Source organism: Tiliqua scincoides, chromosome 2 (assembly GCF_035046505.1).
Source record: "Tiliqua scincoides isolate rTilSci1 chromosome 2, rTilSci1.hap2, whole genome shotgun sequence".
Taxonomy (NCBI): domain Eukaryota; kingdom Metazoa; phylum Chordata; class Lepidosauria; order Squamata; family Scincidae; genus Tiliqua; species Tiliqua scincoides.
In genome coordinates, this window is record NC_089822.1 from 117,764,384 (window position 1) to 117,783,116 (window position 18,733).

The 18,733-nt window shown below is 45.7% G+C and overlaps 1 protein-coding gene across 1 annotated transcript in view; it reads right to left on the bottom strand.

Annotated features, from left to right (window-relative positions):
• KCND1 (potassium voltage-gated channel subfamily D member 1) overlaps positions 1 to 17,571 on the bottom strand; it is a 53,788-nt gene extending 36,217 nt beyond the window's left edge. Inside the window, exon 1 of the mRNA XM_066617053.1 lies at positions 16,457 to 17,571. Within this exon, the coding sequence (XP_066473150.1) occupies positions 16,457 to 17,571 (1,115 nt within the window). The remainder of the gene's footprint in view (positions 1 to 16,456) is intronic.
• Positions 17,572 to 18,733: the final 1,162 nt, after the last annotated feature.

Below are 18,733 nucleotides of genomic sequence, written 5' to 3' on the forward strand. Positions count from 1 at the left end.
ACGTACACCACCGGAACACTTGTTCCGACAACATATGGTGCCAACAGGATTGGGCCATAAGTCCCATTGAACATAATGGACTGTGCAAATAAGAGTTGTTGATTGATCAACACAAATAATGATTTATGATGAACAAATGATTAGGGGACCATAAATGTGTAAACAGGCTCAGAGCAACCGAATTAACAGACCAGAATGCAGGGCCAATTTCCTGTCTTTGAAGGTATAGGTACAAGGCCAAAAGAAGAAGCCCTATATGTCATAACAGAGAAGACTGACAATCCAAACCTAAGCTGGGTACTGCAAAAGGGATGAGTGCACGCATTGTCGCCAATGTGCTGTAAGGCAGTGCGAAGGACCCCGGCAGCAGCGGAAAGGCCTGCATTGACCTGCTAGTACCAGTTGGAGGCCAGCACCCACCAGAGTAGGTAAGTGCTCTGCAGACCAACAGAGGGAGGGAATGCAAGTGGGAGGGGTGTAATGGGGCAGGGGAGGGCAAGAATGGGGCGGATCAGGCCCTGGAGAGGGGTGGAGACAGCAGCAATGGCTTCCGCCATATACTACCCTCCCCCCATGCCTGATTTCCCAACATGGGGCTGTCTGGATATGTCTCAGTGTTTTTGCTGGTGTGAGCCAGAGTAGCCCCATAGCGGCTGCTGCGGCTTACCCCAGGGGAAGGGAGCAAATGTCCCCTTCCCTCAGACAGACCTCAAGCATCCTATATTCCCACACTGAATGAAGACTACACTGGCACCACTGCATTGCAATACTGGACTTTTATTAAGATTGGGCTGTGAGATATATTTAATATTGGACTTCCCTGGCACTTAAGGTCTTCTGATGCAGCCCTCTTCTTAATTCCATTCTACAAGAAGCTCGTTGACTCTCCACTAGAAGCTGCAAGGCCTTCTTTGTTGTGGAACTCTCTATCAAGAGAGACTCACATAGCCCCCTCCCAGCTGTTTGAAAAACTGGCAGAAACTCTTGCTCCAGTTGACCTTTTTAAATTAAATTGCTTTTTTTTTTCTTGCTCTTAAATGTCTGCGTTGCTATACTCTTTCTTGCTTCTTTTCTTTTATCTTTATCATTGTTCCATTTTGACTGCATGATTGTATGGCTGTTTCACTGCCTAGTTTTAATTTGGGAACTGCTTTTGAAATTTGAAATAAAGGCATGTGCACACTTTTGAGTAAATAACATAAATAATTTAACAAAACACTGCACCTCCGATTCAAAGATAAAAGGATGTGCCATTGTCCTTTGTCAGCAGTAGAAAAAGTATTAATCCCAAAGACACAAGACACTTCTCTCCTACAATGATGAACCTCAATAACTGCGCCCCAGCTAGACTGACCCTACCACATTTAGGCTGCAATCCTATACACACTTACCTGGGAGTGTGATGCCAATAAAGGTTTCTGATCTGATCTTACCTGGGAGTAAGTGCCATTAAACTCAATAAGTCTTACTTCACAGTAGACAAAATTAGGCTTTCACTGCCAGTCAAGTAGCTGGTTCTGTACACCTCCTGAACCACTTGTTTTCAGAAAACCAGGCATACATTTTGCCAAGGCTGTCTGCCACAGACAAGCTATTTTAAGCAATAGGGTATTGCTTAAAAAATAAGGGCTCTGCCAGCACTACAGAATAATGGGAGTCTATTATTTGTGGGGCCCCTTTCAAGGAAGGTTCTTGGGTGCAATGCGCAAGCACTACAATCTGTTTCAGCTAGGGATATCCTTCTCCCTACCTGGAACATGGGATCCTGTTTAATTTTTCTTAACTCGTCCCTCATTCTCTTCTCTCTATCTTTTTCCTGTGTCTTTCTCAAGGCATATCTGCACTGCAGACATACTGGTTTAATAGTTATTCTTTCTCCCTTGGGGGCTGTGGGGATTGTAGTTCTGGGCGGGAAGAAGGAGAGATCGCTCTCTCTACAGAATAATTAGCATTCACACCAAACTACAGTTCCTAGGCAAGGGTGGGTGGGAGACATAGTTAAAACTAATATAAAATCAATATAAATCTGCAGTGTATATAAACATTCTCCTTCTCTTCCAGCCCATCATCTGTCTTCTTTGGGTCTTGTCCTGCTTTTCTGCTCTTTACTTGTAGGTCTTGACCTACTGGCTGAAGACCAGTATTCTAAGATTGGCCCTGCTAGAATGCCTAGGCTTATTTTCCAGTTCTTGGAATCTCACATTTTTATTACTTCAGGCAATACGGCCCACCAACTGCAACAATTCTACACTATGGAATCAGCACTGTCTCCCGAAGGACAGCTCCCACTATGGGATAGTCTTGGTACAGCACCCTTAATCCCAAAGCAGCATCGCTCCCCCACTCCACTAGCAATTCAAATGCTAACATTTTTTAGGAGCATCAATGGAACAGTTTGCAAAACAAGAGGTGAGCCTCCCAGGATCCTTTGCAATGTCTGGGGGGGGGTGCTAGGTGCAAGGAGTCTTGAACTGCACACAGCTCTTTGGCCCTGGGTGTTCAGTAGCGGGGATTTGGGTAGCAAAATGTCTTGGACTATCCTTAACGTGACATTATCAAATAGTGGCCGGCTCCAACTTCCTGGGTGACTGGCTCCCTCTTTGTCGCTGCTGTTCAGTCCTTAGCCTCTGCCCACTCGGTTGGAAAAATCAAAGCAAAGGCAAATTGGCAATTAGAAACTAATTACCTAACTTGGTCTCTTTCGCCTCTGCAGACGTCAAGGAGAAGAGCTTGCAAGGCAGAGGAAATGGGAGTGACAACAGGGCTGTAAAATAAACACCAAGGATCACTCTGCTCCGCATTGGAGAAGGATATATTTTGCTGGCACAGATTATAAATACGGATGGCATGAAATATTCATATAATCCCCAGGTACCAGCTCACAGCATTTCCGCTCCAGTGGAAAGAGGATGCAGTAACCTTGTGTTGCAGACTGACACAGTTTAGGGGGTGAAGAGGAGTGGTGGGTATGGGTGGGGAGCCAGGGCTGGCAGGATCAGTTTGCCTGAACAGGGGTAGAGTATGGGGAGGGGGCTTCAAGGATCTAGCGCACAGATAGCAGGCAAGATAGCTGGTTGGGGCTATTGCTGAGATAGGGAATCAATAGCCCCTGTTGGATTCTTGGTGGCAGCCACTGCTACTGGAAGCTAAGATCTAGGGTGGCGGTGTGTGTGTGTGTGTGTGTGTGTGTGTGTGTGTGTGTGTGTGTGTGTGTGTGTGTGTGTGTGTGTGTGTGTGTAGATGATTTGGTTTGTCAGTGTCTGTGTCCCTAGTGGTGGGTGCACTACTTCAAATGTTCCTGAAAGAGTCAAGCTTCCTGAAGCTTTACTAAAGGAGAAGGATGAGTCAGAAACATATAGGCTGCCTAGGACGCAGTGGCTTTTAAAAAGGCGCTTTCACAGCATACTGTGCTGGCAAGAAGAAAGGGCTGCAAGCCTTAATTAGCTTAACCAACTGAGGCTACAGTCCTATCTGTACTTACCTGGGAGTAAGCCCCATGAACTATAATGGGACTTACTTCTGAGTAGACATGCATAGGATTGGGCTCTAAGGCTGCAATTCTATGCACACTTTTCTGGGAGTAAGACCCATTGAATACAGTGAGACTTACTTCTGAGTAAACATGCATAGTATTGTGCTGCAAGAATTCATTTAATTACCAGAGGCCAATTAATAGGCAAGGTTGTAAGTTAAGGGTATACTTTGAATTTTTAAGCTCTTTTGGTTTTGATATGTGTGTAATTTAGGTAGAGTTGTGTGCATGGGAATATAGGGGAAAGTATGAAAGTGATTGTAGGGCCAAGATTCAGCTTCCTGAGAATCTCAGTTTTGACTCCAGCTATAAAGTAAGTTACTATTGCTTATTACAGCTGCAAATATATGCTTGAAAGCATGATGAAATTTCAGAAATCAGAGGGATGGATGAATAAGATTTTTGGCTGGAGGTGGGGGAAGAAAGTTTGTGCCTTGCAAAGTTCCCTGTCCCAATGACTAGCAAAGTTAGAATCAATTCTCCAAAATGACAGAATTATGCAAATATGCCTGATTTCCATAACTTATATAGGCTGCAGAATCCAGCTTTTCCAGGGGCAGAATTTTGCTAATCTAGATTAAGATTTTTTTTTTTAATTTAACACCTTCACTGATCAGTTAAAAGACAGGTGGTTAATCAATTGTATGTTTTTAATTGGTCCACAGCCCTAGTTATGTGGAGGCTAACCCTACATAGGAAAATGTTGGGAAGAATCTATACCAAATTTCATCTCTTCAGAATGGGGTGGAATGAATTCAGAATCTTGACAGTAGCAGCTGAAGAATTCACTGGTTAGTTCAAACCAGGCATAACTTGCCTTGAAAAACTCCTACTTTGTCACAGGTCTGCTAGCCAACCATGTATCTTGGCTTGGCTGGCATTTCCACTCATTCCACATCCTAAAGCATACAGCCCTTTGAGGCTTCTTCAGAGCTTCTGTCCCATCTTGACTCCTCCTCATCTCCTCTGCCTCATTTCCAAGCTTTCTTCTCTATAACCTGTCCTTCCCAGTTCCATTTTCGCCATCCGTTGTCTATTGTACTCCCTTCCACTATGCATCTTACTCCCTTCCCTCCCCATCTTGAACATTCCATGCCATCACAGGAGCTCAGCCAATCGATTTCAGAGGCTTCACCTCAAGTGCAGGACAATATCAATTGGGTAGAGTCCACAGCCAGTGCTGGATTTGTAACGAGAGAGGTTCCATGCTACCAGGGCTCTCAAGATTGCCTGGAAACATAGGATCCCTGCCCCAAAATCTCATTCCAAGAATGTTACTATCGCAACTAAAGAACTTCAAAGTAATACAGCCTGACTATCCCTGCTCAAGGAAGAAGCATCTATCTACACACCATATTCCTCCTATCATCACAGGTGAAGACACACAGTCCAAGTCAAGGTGTGCCACAAGCAATGAGCAAGTGTCCTACAGAAAAGTCATAAGAGGGTGATAGTTCTGAGCACTGTTACAGATATTACTGAAGACATGACAGAAGATGTTACACTGAAGATGTGCCCGGAAAATGTATTGAACCAAGTAAGTGTTCAGTATCCCAAGGTATTTCAGTCTAAAAAGACCTTATTCAAGGGGAAACGATTGCCAAGTGTAGCTACAATGGCAGGCATTTGCGAGGCATATCCACCTCCTAGCCACCAGCTATGACTCTAGATTTAATTTGGCTCTGCTTGCCTCAGTACATTTCCCACTGCATTAGAGTGCCTACAGATGAAGTTTTTTTTTTAACTGAATCAAGCAAGTGAGCCAAGTTACATGATGAAAGCTAGTGGTGAAAGCTGGCTTTGGAGAATGACAAGAAATCTATGTTGCAGGTTTTGAAGGAGGAGGGGGCCAAGTGCAGGAACCTTTACAGCACTTCTGTTCCCCTGCCATCCATATAACCCAATGATTTTCCCTTGTCCTTCTTTCCTAACTACCTCCATCTATCCACATCATTGGCAATGTTCATTGCAGGACCAGTGTAGAGTCTCCACTCTGCCCAGCAGGAAAGCATTTTGAGCTCAGAGACCAGAGCTCAAAAGGTCTGGATTTTGAGTCCAGAGACCATAGCCAGCATAAAGGAAGACAGAAAATGTGGGAGTTGTTATATCGGCCATAGTACCAGGTGATCCATCTAGTATCACCTTACTTTTCTGGTCAGGAGAGTGGTAGGTTGATGGTCCAGTTGGAACTGCTATAGTTGCCTCCTCTGACCAGGAGCCCTGGTGGTTCAGGGCTCATCCACAGGAGTCCCAGTTCAAGCCCTGCTTTGCCTGCTCTTGGCAAGAACAATTGAAGGGCTAGCCCACTGTATTACCTCAGGATGGCCTAGTACAGGGGTGTCAAACATAAGGCCTGGGGGCCAGATGCAGCCCGCGGAAGCTTTTTATCTGGCCCTCAGCTGCTGAGCAGTGTAGAGGTGTTACTTCTGAAAGGGCAGCCCACTTGAAAATTGGGCTCTCCCAATATTTTGAAATATGATCAAGATTTGTGTGTTTTCTCTTCTGTCATTTGCAGCTAATGGGTTCCTAAGTGAGAAAAAGTGCTTATTTTTTGTTATGACCTGTTTATTGACATCATTTCCTGCCTAATTACTTCTGGCAGGCATCATGAACGTTGTTCGGCCCTCTGTATGGAACGCGTTTGACACCCCTAGCCTAGTAAGTTACAAGGCCTATGTCTTCCATAGACTTCCATTATGTGGCCTCAAGGCAAGACACAGTCTCACACCATTTCCCCATCTGTACAATGCAAGCAATAAGGTCTACTTCATATGGTTGTTTTGAGGTGAATGCAATAAAGACAGCACAGTATTTTTCTTTTTTTTTAAAGTGCACAGGGAGGGGCTTACAAACTACAACAAATTGTGACAGAGAGTAGGGACACTTTAACACTTTGCCTCAGCCCAGTTTGCACCTGCCCCCTATGCTATTTACATTAAGGAAAAAACATTTTCAGTTGAAACCCAACTGAAGCTTTTTCCCCTCATGTAACTATCACATGGAGGGGCACAACCCAGATCAGAACTTCAGCAGGGGTACAGTGTAAAAGCCTCCCTAGGTTCTGCCGTGGTTTTGTTAGCTCTATGGACCTTTTTTTTTTTTTTTTTTACAGATAATACTGTACCATCACATGCATGAAAGTAATGTGTGTTTTGGCTATAAAAAATTGCAAAGTGCTCTTGCACATCTCCCACTCACTTCAGTGGGACTTCCAAAGGCGAGTCCTTCCTTCTTCCGGGGTGACCTCCCTTGCAAGTTTGCAGAGAAGAAAAATGGGGGAGACGGAAAGAACTGTATAGGGTCCCCTCAGCTCCTTGGAGGAAGCACAGGATCAAAATACAACTAATACATAAGTAAATAAACAATGTCAGGATTTTCTGCCACTTGAGGTACCCAAGCTCTTTGGGTCCAGCCCTGAAGATAGTAGCCACAGAATAGAAGGAATACTGTTTAGAAGAGGAATAAACAGGGAAGTATATATTTATTCTTATTTGGAATTCTTCTGTTCCAGGACTCCGCAGACAGTTTTGTTCTGAGGGTCAAGTCCCCTTGAAAGCTCAGTGGTTAACAATGTAATCCTAAGCATGCCTCCTCAGAAGTAAGCCCCACTGAGCCCAAAGGGCTGTACTCCCGGGTAAGTACATATAGGATTGCAGAGCTCTGGGTTCCATCTCAACGTTTTTAGTTGGCAGCAGCATATCCAAGAAAAATTTCTGTCCAAGGAGCCACAGGAGAGCTGAGAATACCAGCTCATAATGAACTATTGGTTTGGCTTGCTGTAAGACATCTACTTATGAGTTCTGCCTTCTTCCTTCACAACCTGGCAGCAGAGGCAACATTCAAAAGATAACAGGGTTAGTGATTCAGCATTACAAATACCATCAGGCTTCAGAAGAGCCAGGGGCCAGGTTAAAAGGAATTAAACTCTTCCTTCCAGGTCCGCCTGCTGCTGCCCTTCGTCTCACTCTCAGACTGCATACCCCACTGATCATTGCTCTGAGATTATTAATTCCCTCATCACGCATACTCATCTAGATCCTGCCTCTGAACAATTAGCTGAGAGCACTCTTATGACCACAATATCTGGCCCTCACTCATCAAGGGCACATATCCTCAGTGGCAGCCCCATAATTACAACATCCTCTCATCGTTTTAATTTCTATCCATAAAAGTGTCAGGGTTTAAATCTGCCCAAAAGTCATGGCTATGTCTATATGCCATGGTTTTGTGGGAGATTAAGAAAGCCAGCAAAGGTGGTACTAGATGCAGAATTCAGCTTTCTGAAAATTCATCATTCGTTACAAAAAGCAAGTTTCTAGTTCTTATTGTATTGGCAACCTTCAGTCTTGAAAGACTATGGTATCGTGCTCTGAAAGGTGGTTCAGAGCGCGATGTCATAGTTTTTCGAGACTGAAGGTTGCCAATACAATATTTTACTTTTACTAGTCAGAGAGAGGTGAAATATATTACAAAATAAATAAATAAATGTAGATGTGAATAATCTTATACAGACTTCAGGTTTTTAAGGCACCAAATTTGAGTTTTCTTGGTACCAAAAATTGATTTTGTGCAATATATACACAGCCCAGCTAACAGTCATACCCGCAGATTTACAAGTTTTCTGCACCAGATATATCACAGTAGACTGTGATAATGGAATACCTAAGAAAATGCACTTTGCTCATCTTAAGAAACACTCTTATCTTTGCTGTTCACGTGCTATTCACATGGAAACAGGCTCTCAGGCTACACCCTAGTAAATCCCATCTCAAACTGAACCTGTGAATTCTGTCTTTACTGAAGAGCCCACAAAATCCAAAACAGAGCATTTTCTAGAATACTGTTAGTATTGAGAAGCAAGCTGGTAACTGATAGAAGAATACAGAAACTTATCTGATGCGATCAGCTCTGGGTTAGGGCAAATGACATTTTAGTTTAGTTCATCCTATACACATTTACCTGGGAGTAAGGCCCATTTAACTCAATAGGATTTACTTGTGAGTAGACATACATAGGATGGGGCTATAAGCCATTGTAAGGCTGCAAACTTACATATAGTTCTTTGAGAGAAAGCCCCAATGAATTTAATGGGGCTGACTTCTGAGAAGACATGCATGTGCTTGTGCTGTAAACATCCAATTGTTTAAGTTTGTCAGATCTACATTCCTTTCAAGACCTGGAAAACCCAGGCTATCAACATGAAGTTGCCAGTTTTTGAATGAAAATTATAGACTTCTTGGCAGAGCCAGGGGATGGAGCCAAGGTAGGCTGAGGCACAGCAGAATGCAGTAATGGAACCATTTGGAGGGGCAGGGCAGGGTTAAACCAGGACCAAACCTGCACGTTGTTAGAGAAGTCTGGCAGAATCTGGAATGTACTGGCTTTCTGAACCCCAATACTGGTAACCTGACAAATTCCAGGTACTGGAGCAGTAGTATCTGGTGGCTCAGCAACTGTTACCCTGCACATGCCCAATCTAGTCTGATCTCAGAAGCTAAGCAGGGTCAGGCCTGGTTAGTACTTGGACGGGAGACCGCCTGGGAATACCAGGTGCTGTAGGCTTATATACCATAGTCTTTCGAGACTGAAGGTTGCCAACCAGTAAGACTGACAATGTTACACCCCCTTCCGACTCCATCCTTGCTACTGTCCCTCCTCAATCCCACTCTCCCCCCCATCCACAGACCTTTCCATTACAAGTGTTTGAGAATTCCGCTTCAGTCTCTCTCCTGGCCCTGCCATAAATAATTCAATTTCTACGGACTCTCCTTGGCTGCCTGGAAATTTATTTATTTCATTCCCCTCCCTTTGGTTACACATTAAGTGACTTAGCCCATAAAGAGAAATTACTCAGCAACAGTAAAAGCCTGAAATTGCTGACCAAGCTGCATCTGGACTGGGGGAAGCCCAGCACTGTGGAATCACCTTTTGGAAAAACCAAAGGGTGGGCTTCACTCGAGGAGATCCTTTGTAGATCCTTTGTGCAGCTACTTTGGGGGCACATGGGGAGCAGCAGTGACTAGCTATGTATTTTGCCAAAGCTCATGCTGATGCAGCCAGCTCTGAGGGAGGAGGCCTGCATAGGAGTCTGTGTCCCCTCCCCACAGAACTGCTTTTAATTTATATTGTCATGCATGAAGGGATTTTGTTGTGGTTGAGAAGGGCTTGGCACTGAGGAGCTGAGCCCAGGAGGCAGCCTGAGGACTAGAAAGCTGAATGGAAACAGGTCCCAGGAGGGATAGAAGTTAAGGGGCAAGGTAGCTGACAGAAAAGGGCACCGCGGGTAGTGGACTGAGAAACAGAAAGAGGGGAAAAGATGGGACTGAGGAAAGTGAATGCCTAAGTAAAAACAAAGCAGGCACTAAAGATAGGAGAGGCTGTATATTGTTGAAAGGGAGGGGGTTGTCAGGAGGGCTGGCAGTGAAGGGAGGCTCTCTGGGATTTAGGGGGACTAAAGGAGTCAAAGTAGGCAGCAGGCTGAAGAAAAGCAGACTTGATATGAGCAGTGACCGAGGCCCGAGACTGAAGGAAGGGAAGGCCCAGCAAAGGTAGGACTAGGACAAAACTTCACATAAGGATAGGAAAGGCTGTGTACTTTCAACATAGGAAAAAAAAAAGGAAAGGCAATGAGCTTTGGAGAATGTAGGTGGGGACAGCCCATCCACAAGGCTAACTGAAGCTAACATCTCCGGCCAGAGGCATCACAAGTGTTTGTGCCACCCAGTGCGAGAACTCATTGAGTCATCCCCATGATGGATCTCCTCCCGTACCAGACCAGACGGAATAAATCACAATATCATACACACAACCTAAACACAGTGACATCACTAGGGTTGGTGCCACCACCAGTCACTTTATTTATCTAAATATAGAACGGTAGAGGTCACCGAACAAATCAATAACCAATTAAAAAAATTAATAACCCAAAAAAGGTGGCCACTATTCTGCAATCATTTGCATGTACCAGAGCTAAAACCAGCGCTCTGCTTCAGTTTTGTGAATCTGAATCAGAGCGCTGGTTTTAGCTCTGAGACATGAAAATGATTGCTGACTAATATTAACACCTCATTGGTTCCCTGCTGTGCATATTAATAACAACATCTCATTGGCTCTTGAAACAATCAGTCTCTTTGGTCAGTTTTGAGTGAAAGAAATCCGCTTTTTGTTACATAAGGCAGTTGGTTGGGTTTTTTTTACTATAACTTTTGCTAAAATACAGATATTTCAACATAGTTTGTTTCATTGCTTTCAGCACAAAATTCCATATCGAATGATATATAAGAAGATGGTATAATTCAAAAATACCAAGATTTCACAATTTTGGCTGGTAGTGGTGTCATCCCCCCCCCCCCGAGTGCCATCACCAGTGTGTTCTGCAGTCCCCCTACCCCCTAGTGATGCCAGTGCCTCAGGCAACAGATTGGTGTGGAGACACCCACCTCTGTTCGCTTACTTGCCTCCACTGCTCCTCATTCTCCTTCCACTCTCTGGATTGGAAAAGGAAGAGAGGAACAGAGAGGAAAGCGAAATGGAAAAGAGGAGACTACTGAGCTAGAACATTGGGGAGTGGAGTAGGGAGTAGAGTAAGGGGTAAGGGAGTAGCACCAGGTAAGGGCATACTGCCTCAGGCATCAGGCAATCTAGGGCCATTCCTGAGTTTGGGCCACACAGGGTTGTTAAACCTAGACTCTGAGAGAAGTCCTTATCTTGAGAGGTACACAGGAAAATTCTGCTACCTGTGACTTTTCTCACAATAGCGGCACTGTGCTGGTAAGCAAGAAGGGGAAAAGGGGCTGAGCTCCATGTATTAATTTGAACTAACTAATTGAACTAACCAGCCCCGTTTTGGGGCTGCAGGCAGCTTTGTGTTATTTATTTTTTAAATGACACCAATCCAGTGAGGAAGAACAGTATTGCTCCCATTTTACAGATGGAGAGCAGAGGCACTGAGACTTACCCAAGGCAGTGATGGCTGTGTTAGGATTGAACTCAGATCCTGTGCCTTCTTAAGTTAACACGCTATTCAGGGGTCTACACGGGTCCTAATGCAAGGCAAACCTACGGTCTGCAGGGTGGGAGAAGTGGTTGTGAAGTGAATCTAGTCACAATCAGTGGCCTGTTGTGAAGCTACGAGGACTGCAAGGCACACATGAGGATCTGGGATGGGGAAACGAGGGTCTGAGACTGCCAGGCTCAGGGAGCTGCAGAGCAACTTTGGTTGTTGTGGTGATGCTGAGTAAATTTTAATATTCTGCTGCTTAAGGGACCAAACTGCTAAAGGACAGTCTGCGTTCACCCAGAATAAAAGGGGAAGAGCTGCATGAGAGCAGTTGGAAAACAGCCAGTGAAAAGATTGCAGTGGGGATCAAAAGAGACTTTATTCTGGATGAAGAGTGATGTGTACAGAATAGGACGCCAGGACACCTGGCTTTCTGGCCCACTTCCATGGGGGAAAGCAGCTAGGAGGACACCTTTATGCCTCTCTGTGTGTAAAGGAGATATCAATGGAGGCAAAAGCCACCGTTCATTTAATGCACTTGTGTATCGCATGGGCAGCTCATCAGTGCTGGGAACTGGGGGGTGGTTTGCCGACAGCGGGTGTCTCCCTGGCTCATGTACAGGCAAGTTATTAAAACTTAATTGAGCGGATGGGAACAAGTCAGCTAATTAAGCTTCCCAATAATGGGAACTGCTGGATTTCAGGAGTGAAGAGCAGAGATGGGGTGGGGGGTGCAATGCACTCCTGGGTCCAGTACCCCAGGGTAGGGTCTGGGAGAGAGTGGGGATTAAGAAGATGGGAATTATGGCTTGGATTTCTTTATGGGGAAATATGGTTCTCAGTAAAGGCCTAGTGAGGACTGGGAGGGGGGGTTAGCCAAGAGTTCTTGCTAGCTCAGCTGCTGACACTGGGGAAATGCTATAGCAACCAGTGGATTCTCATTAAGTTTGGACAGGGCAATGTGTAAAAGAAAGATGATTCTTCTTTCTGTCCTAACTGGCCGCCACCTGTTTTTCTGCCCCACCTGCTTCTTCTGTTATTCCTGATCCACAGCCCCCGTCTTCAGTCCCACACCTGGATTTCTCTCCCTGCCACCCTGATTCCTTTGTATCCTATACCATATCTGGGTTTACACCCCAGCTCTGTGGGCACCACCTTCCCTTCAGTGGCTAAAATCTGCAGATATTACCACTGCAGAGAGATGCTGGCTCAGCAGATGGGGAAAAAAATGTCTCCTACAGTGTCTCCTACCCCATGCAATTTTTTTGCCTTGAAGCCCCATCATGCTGCTGGCTGTCCCACACTGAACCACAGCATCCCCTTTTCGGCATGGAAGATTGGAAGCCACCTCCAGCAGCTTTCTTAGCATCATCATCCATCATGCAAACACCCAACCTCAAGGGGGACCAACTATTCTAGTTGGTGGGATAATAAATAGCACCCGCCCTCCATCTTCCCAGTGATCTGGGAAATTACTCATTCATTCACTCCCTGATCAGAGAGAGGCCAAAGAACACAAAGGTCAGCTAGTACCATAGTCCCAAATCCTGAGCTTGCCCCCCTCCTTTAAGAACTTAATTTGAGTTAGGATCCACCAGAGTCTAGCCCCAGTACCTGCTTGGAAATGCAGGGTTCATCCTTGGCACATGTGAAGTAATACTATAGCGTCTGAGTATGTACAAACTGCCTTTCCCTCACTACTGAGTACAAAAACATCTGAGTACCACACATGTAGGATTTTTGCCAGAGAGATTTGAGCTTCATCTTTCTTCTTCAAAAGTAACCACTCCCCACTCTTTCTTTTGACTGCACTGGAGTCCCTGAATATGCCTGGATTCAGTTCTCTTGACTTCACTTGAAACTTGCCTACAGATCTCAACCAACACTCCCCCCCTCCCAACTGCTCCCTGTATTCCTCCTCCTTTTGAAAATGGGACACAATGGAATATTCAAGGGGTCAGAGATGGAGAGGGGTTACCTAGTCAGCTGTTCTGCTGCTCAAAAACAGAAAAGGATAGGATAAAAGACTTTATAGGGAGACAAGGCGGGGCAAAGGATATGATGCAGTATGGGAAGAGACGGGATGGCAGGCAGCAGGCAATGGATGCCAGTGAAAAGTTAGAGGTAGCAAGGAAGACAATAAGTTTGGAGATCTGTGGGCTAAGGTAGGGTCAGCACCTGGCCAACCGTGAAATCTGCTTGGGGCCCCATCACTCCAGGATCTCCTAACATGGTAGCTCTGCATGAATGGGCTTTTCTGCAAAGGTACAATGCTGGCTACACTGTAGTGTGCACTGAGGATCCCTGCACCATAACGAAGTGGAGCTAGTAATCCTTGAGCCCTTGCTGATAGCTGTATCAGAGAGTAGGCCCTGTGGCCACATATTGGATCAATAATTATGTGGCCCACATATTTCTTGGGCCATGTCTATCTGACAGGAGCTGAGAGGGGACCGCTGACAGGTCCCCTGGCCGGAATGAGAAAAGAGAGTCTGAGTCTGCCTCAGAAAGGAGCATAAGTGAGGAAGAGTTCCAGAATATGTGTGTGTGTGTGTGTGTGTGTGTGTGTGTGTGTGTGTGTGTGTGTGAGAGAGAGAGAGAGAGAGAGAGAGAGAGAGAGAGATTTTGGGCACAATCCTAACTCCTTATGTCAGTACTTTCCAGCACTGACATAGCAGTGCCAATGGGACGTGTGCTGCATCCTGCAGTTTGGTGTCACTCACGGAGGCCTCCTCAGAGTAAGGGAATATTTGTTCCCTTACCTCAGAGCCGTGTTGCCCTTATGTCAGTGCTGGAAAGTACTGACATAAGAGGTTAGGATTGCGTCCTTTTATCAGTGAGGATGTCTGTTAAAGTGCATTTTGATTGTGCCACATTAGAAGGAATGAGGATCGAAACAGTCACATTGGGGTCATCAGAAAATACAGACCAGTTTGACAAGACCTGCCTGCTTTCACCACTCCCTTGAAAAAAGACTGAGAAGTCTTGCTTCTTGAGCCATTCTGGTGTAGTGACAGACAGACTGGGAAGAATCACATTTGAAGCTCCACTCACCATGATGCTCACTGAGTGGTTTGGGGCTAACCACACACTCTAAGCCTAAACAACCTATCTTGCAGAGTTGTTGTGCAGCTATAATGGGGTAAGCCCCATGTGTTCCACCCTATGCTCATTGGAGAAAAGGATGAGAAAGAAAGGAGTAAGTTACACAGCCTCCTATTGCCTTCACACAATTTTAGAATCACTCATGGATGGAAACTGATGGATTTTAAATCTCATCAGCTTTGATTCAACACTGACATTCTGCAGCATCCTGCAAACAACAAAACATCCCCATTCAGCTGGGGAGCCACTTGCAGATCCTGCAAAAAATTAGCACAAATAGTAGACAATTCACTAATATATGGGCTACACGAAAGGCCTTTGTTTAGTAATGGGTAGCACAGCCTCAAGCTTCCTACAGAACCAGCAAAACCAGACTTGTCTGCACACCATAAGACCAAGCCTTCCAGAGCATCTCTCTACTGGGCATTTCCTTCCTTCCTTCCTTCCTTCCCTTTTGTCCCCCTCCATGTGTTGCCCCTCCACTGTCTAAATTTAGACTGAAAATTCTTTGGGACAACAACTTCTCTTTTGGCTTTGATAGTCTGCATAGTGCCATGAACACTGATGGGCATATCCAGATATTATTATAAATAATAATATCTTACTTTAACTTCCTGTGAGAATGCAGCCCAAGGGAGCCCTAAAATAAAGTAGAACTGAACCATTATATAGAAATCCAAGGAGACACCAGATTTTCTACTCTTCTTCTGGTGTTATGGATGATATCCAGCAGAGTCCAGACAAAAAGAGAAAATTGGCACAGGAAAGCCTCAGAGGTCGTCAAAATTCTGAAATGCCACAATTCCCACAACAATGTCTAAGATTCAGATATGCACATACACCAGCACCTAAATCAGTGTTTGATTCCAGTCAAGAAATCCAAATTCAGTTCCAAACTCAGGGTGAATTTTGAACAAGGAATGTCAGTGCTACAGCATAACGCAGTGAATGCTTGCAATCCAAGCATTTCAGAACATCCTGCAAGAGAGGTCTGAGTAGTACGTTGAAAAATTATTCTGAAAGAAGTGGGATCAAATCCCCACCCACAGAAAAAGCCCCCTGATAAAAAACGCTCTATCAATTCCCACCCTTTTCCTAAAATCTAGCTTTCCCCCTCCCCCCGTCCGTATTTTTGTTTGGAACTCCTGCACTTTTGCCACCAACAGACTCCACTCCTCATTCCTTGGTTGCCTCACCACACTGCTCCATGGGAAAGGGCACCCTTTGCAGCACATGCTGTAAGATCATTTTGTGATGTTCTCTGGACCATTCAGATGTGAGGGGACATGTTTTCTCCCCTTCTTGGCAGTGTCACTCTGCTGCATCACCTCAAGGGCATCTGGGGAAAAAGGCAGGCAGGGCCAGTTTGTGGAAGACTTGACATGACACTGGATGCTGCCCAGGGACGAAGATGATATCCCACTCCCAAGCAAGCATGATCTTGCTTTCCCAGCATAGGCACATGTATTGGTCTCAGTGTTCATCCATCTCCTAGCCACTGGGCTGTGATGAAGATCCAGTTGTCTCATTAAACACAATGAGCTAACTTGCCTCTCAGGAAAGGTCCTTAAATCTCATTACTCACTCCTTGAAACCAGTCTGGGTCATGGTGCTTTGGATAGGGGACAAGAAGGATGCCATCGGGTGAAAAAGTGTTTGGGCAAGCATGGGCAATGTGGAGGTCAGGCCTCCTGGGTTCACAAGGAGGGGAATGTGATTGGGACCCCCTGAGTTCTCTGGGAAAGCAGGAGAAGGGAGAGGGATCTAAAGCCAAGCTACCCTAAGGCCATGGGATCATGCCAGGAATGTGTGCCACTCACCCAAGTGTTGTCATGGTGACAATCGTGTACCAGAAGGCAGCAGGGATGCTGGTGAAGTTGGTGGCTTTAGTGCCCTTCTCAGCATAGAACATGACAGTGGCAAAGATAATGATGGCCATGGTGAGAGAGAAGAGGAGGAAGCCCAGTTCTGAGGCACAGCTCTTGAGGGTATAGCCCAGGATCCTCAGGCCTTGTGAGTGGCGTGAGAACTTGAAGATGCGGAAGACCCGGAAAACCCTCAGTGTCACAAAGGCCCCGCTGACATTTTCATTTTCTGGCATCACAAGTCCAATGTAGTAGGGCATGATGGCCACCACATCAATGATGCTCATCACACTCTTCATGAACTTGAATCGACTTGGGGCAGCAAAAAGCCGCATGAGATATTCAAAAGTGAAGATGAGGACACAGGCTGTGTCCATGCAGAAGAAGGCATTTGGGAACCGTTCTCCACAGGGCTGGTTTCTCTTTCTCCCAGGAGGTGGCCGGCATGGGATTGTCTCCACCACATTGGCAATGACCGACACAGCAATGAAGAACCCAGTCACATAATAGAAGACCAAAGCCATGGTACTGGTGTGGGGGTTCTCAAACGCTCTCCAGAGCCGTTGACGAAATGTGCTGTCTGGTGGCAAGGCAGTATCAGTAGCAATCTCAGCTTCTTCATCCTCAGCAAGACGCTCAGCATTCTCCTTCTTGCGGTCACGATATTCCTCCAAGCAGCAGTCACCAATCAGCTCAGGAATGATGCCATAGAAAGACAGCTCTTCGTCAAAGGCCTGAATGCATTCATGGCGAGGATAATGGAGTCTGCCAGTGCGGTAGAAGTTGAGAATGTGACGGAACATCTCTGGGTCACGATCAAAAAAGTACTCCTTGGTGTCTTCATCATAGAAGAATTCCTTCTCGGAACTGCCTAATAGGGTATCTGGGTAGCGGTCCAAGGTATTCTTCCAAGTCTGGAAGCGCTTCCCACTGACATTGACCACCAAGATCTCATCACTACGGCGTTTCTTGTCAGCAGGGGGCTTGGGCATGGGCTTCTTGGCCAGTGGGAGCCAGCCCACAGCTGCTGCCCGGGCAAAAGGAAGCCATGTGGCCACCCCTGCAGCCATAATGTACAGAGTTAGTATAGATAAGAACCTTGACTAAAATGTGTCACCATCCAAACCCAGTGATGCTCCAAGGATTGTCCCAGGAAAAATGTGGAAAAGAGGAGCTGTCCAAATGAAGGATGCTTGAAAGGTACCTGTTGGTTGTTCGTTTGCTCACTTATGAACAAGAGTCAGAAGATGAGAGGGGCCCATGAGAGGCATGACCATCCTGTCTACAGAAGCCTGTGCTTTCTATCTTGGATTTCAAAATCGGAGGATGACCAAATATTATCTCAACAAGGATCTCCTGGTAGGATGTTTTGGCTGGATGTTTTCTGCTCAATAATATCCAAAATCTTTTCAGTGGGTGTTAACAAGCTCCGATGTTCCAAGAGGTCTCCCAACCAAAAGAGCACCCAAGGTGATTTGAGCCAGGGAACGCCGCCGTCAACACTGTTGTAACTTCAGGAGTTGTGGGCAAAGGTCAAAGGAAGGTAATGCTGCTGTGAATGACGCTCTCCATGGTGGCTGTCTGCAATGTGAACAAGAGTGGAAACTCCTCTCTGGAAGCCTGCAACATACCGCTGTACTCCCCTGCCAGGACTCCTCTTCTGTCTTCTTCCTTCTTTGATCCTTTCTTCCAGATGGGGCAGAGAATGGATGGGGAAGGGGGCCTCAGTTGAGATGATCACTTTGATAGGGGCAGGTTACACATTGCTGTGAGAACAGGAAGAGAAAGGGGGCAAAACTATGAGAGAGAGAACAAATAGTGTACAGGGCTGCAATTTTGGGAGCGGCAGTTCTGAAGTTATAAACTAGCCAAGTTCCTAAGCTGAGAACTAGAAATATGGTATGAGAAAGCAAGCCTAGGTTCTATTCCCAGTTCTTATGGGATAACAACTTGGCATCCTGAACCCCTAAAGACAAAGCAGGGTAAAGGGCTCCCTAAAATGGGATCTATGGGAACAGGATTGCTTGGGATCAATGCCTAGGCTTTCGTTCTCCCCCCACCCCCACCCCAAATCTAGGTACCAGTGAGTTGGAGAGTGGGGAGCTGGAGCAAGGACTCTGAGTTTGGTTTTCATTTTGGGTGAGGAGTCCAAAGGCTCATTAAGTAAGATTAGGACAAGGATATAGAATGTTGTGTCAATGCAGGGCAGAGGCTTAGTCAAGGAGTTTGGCA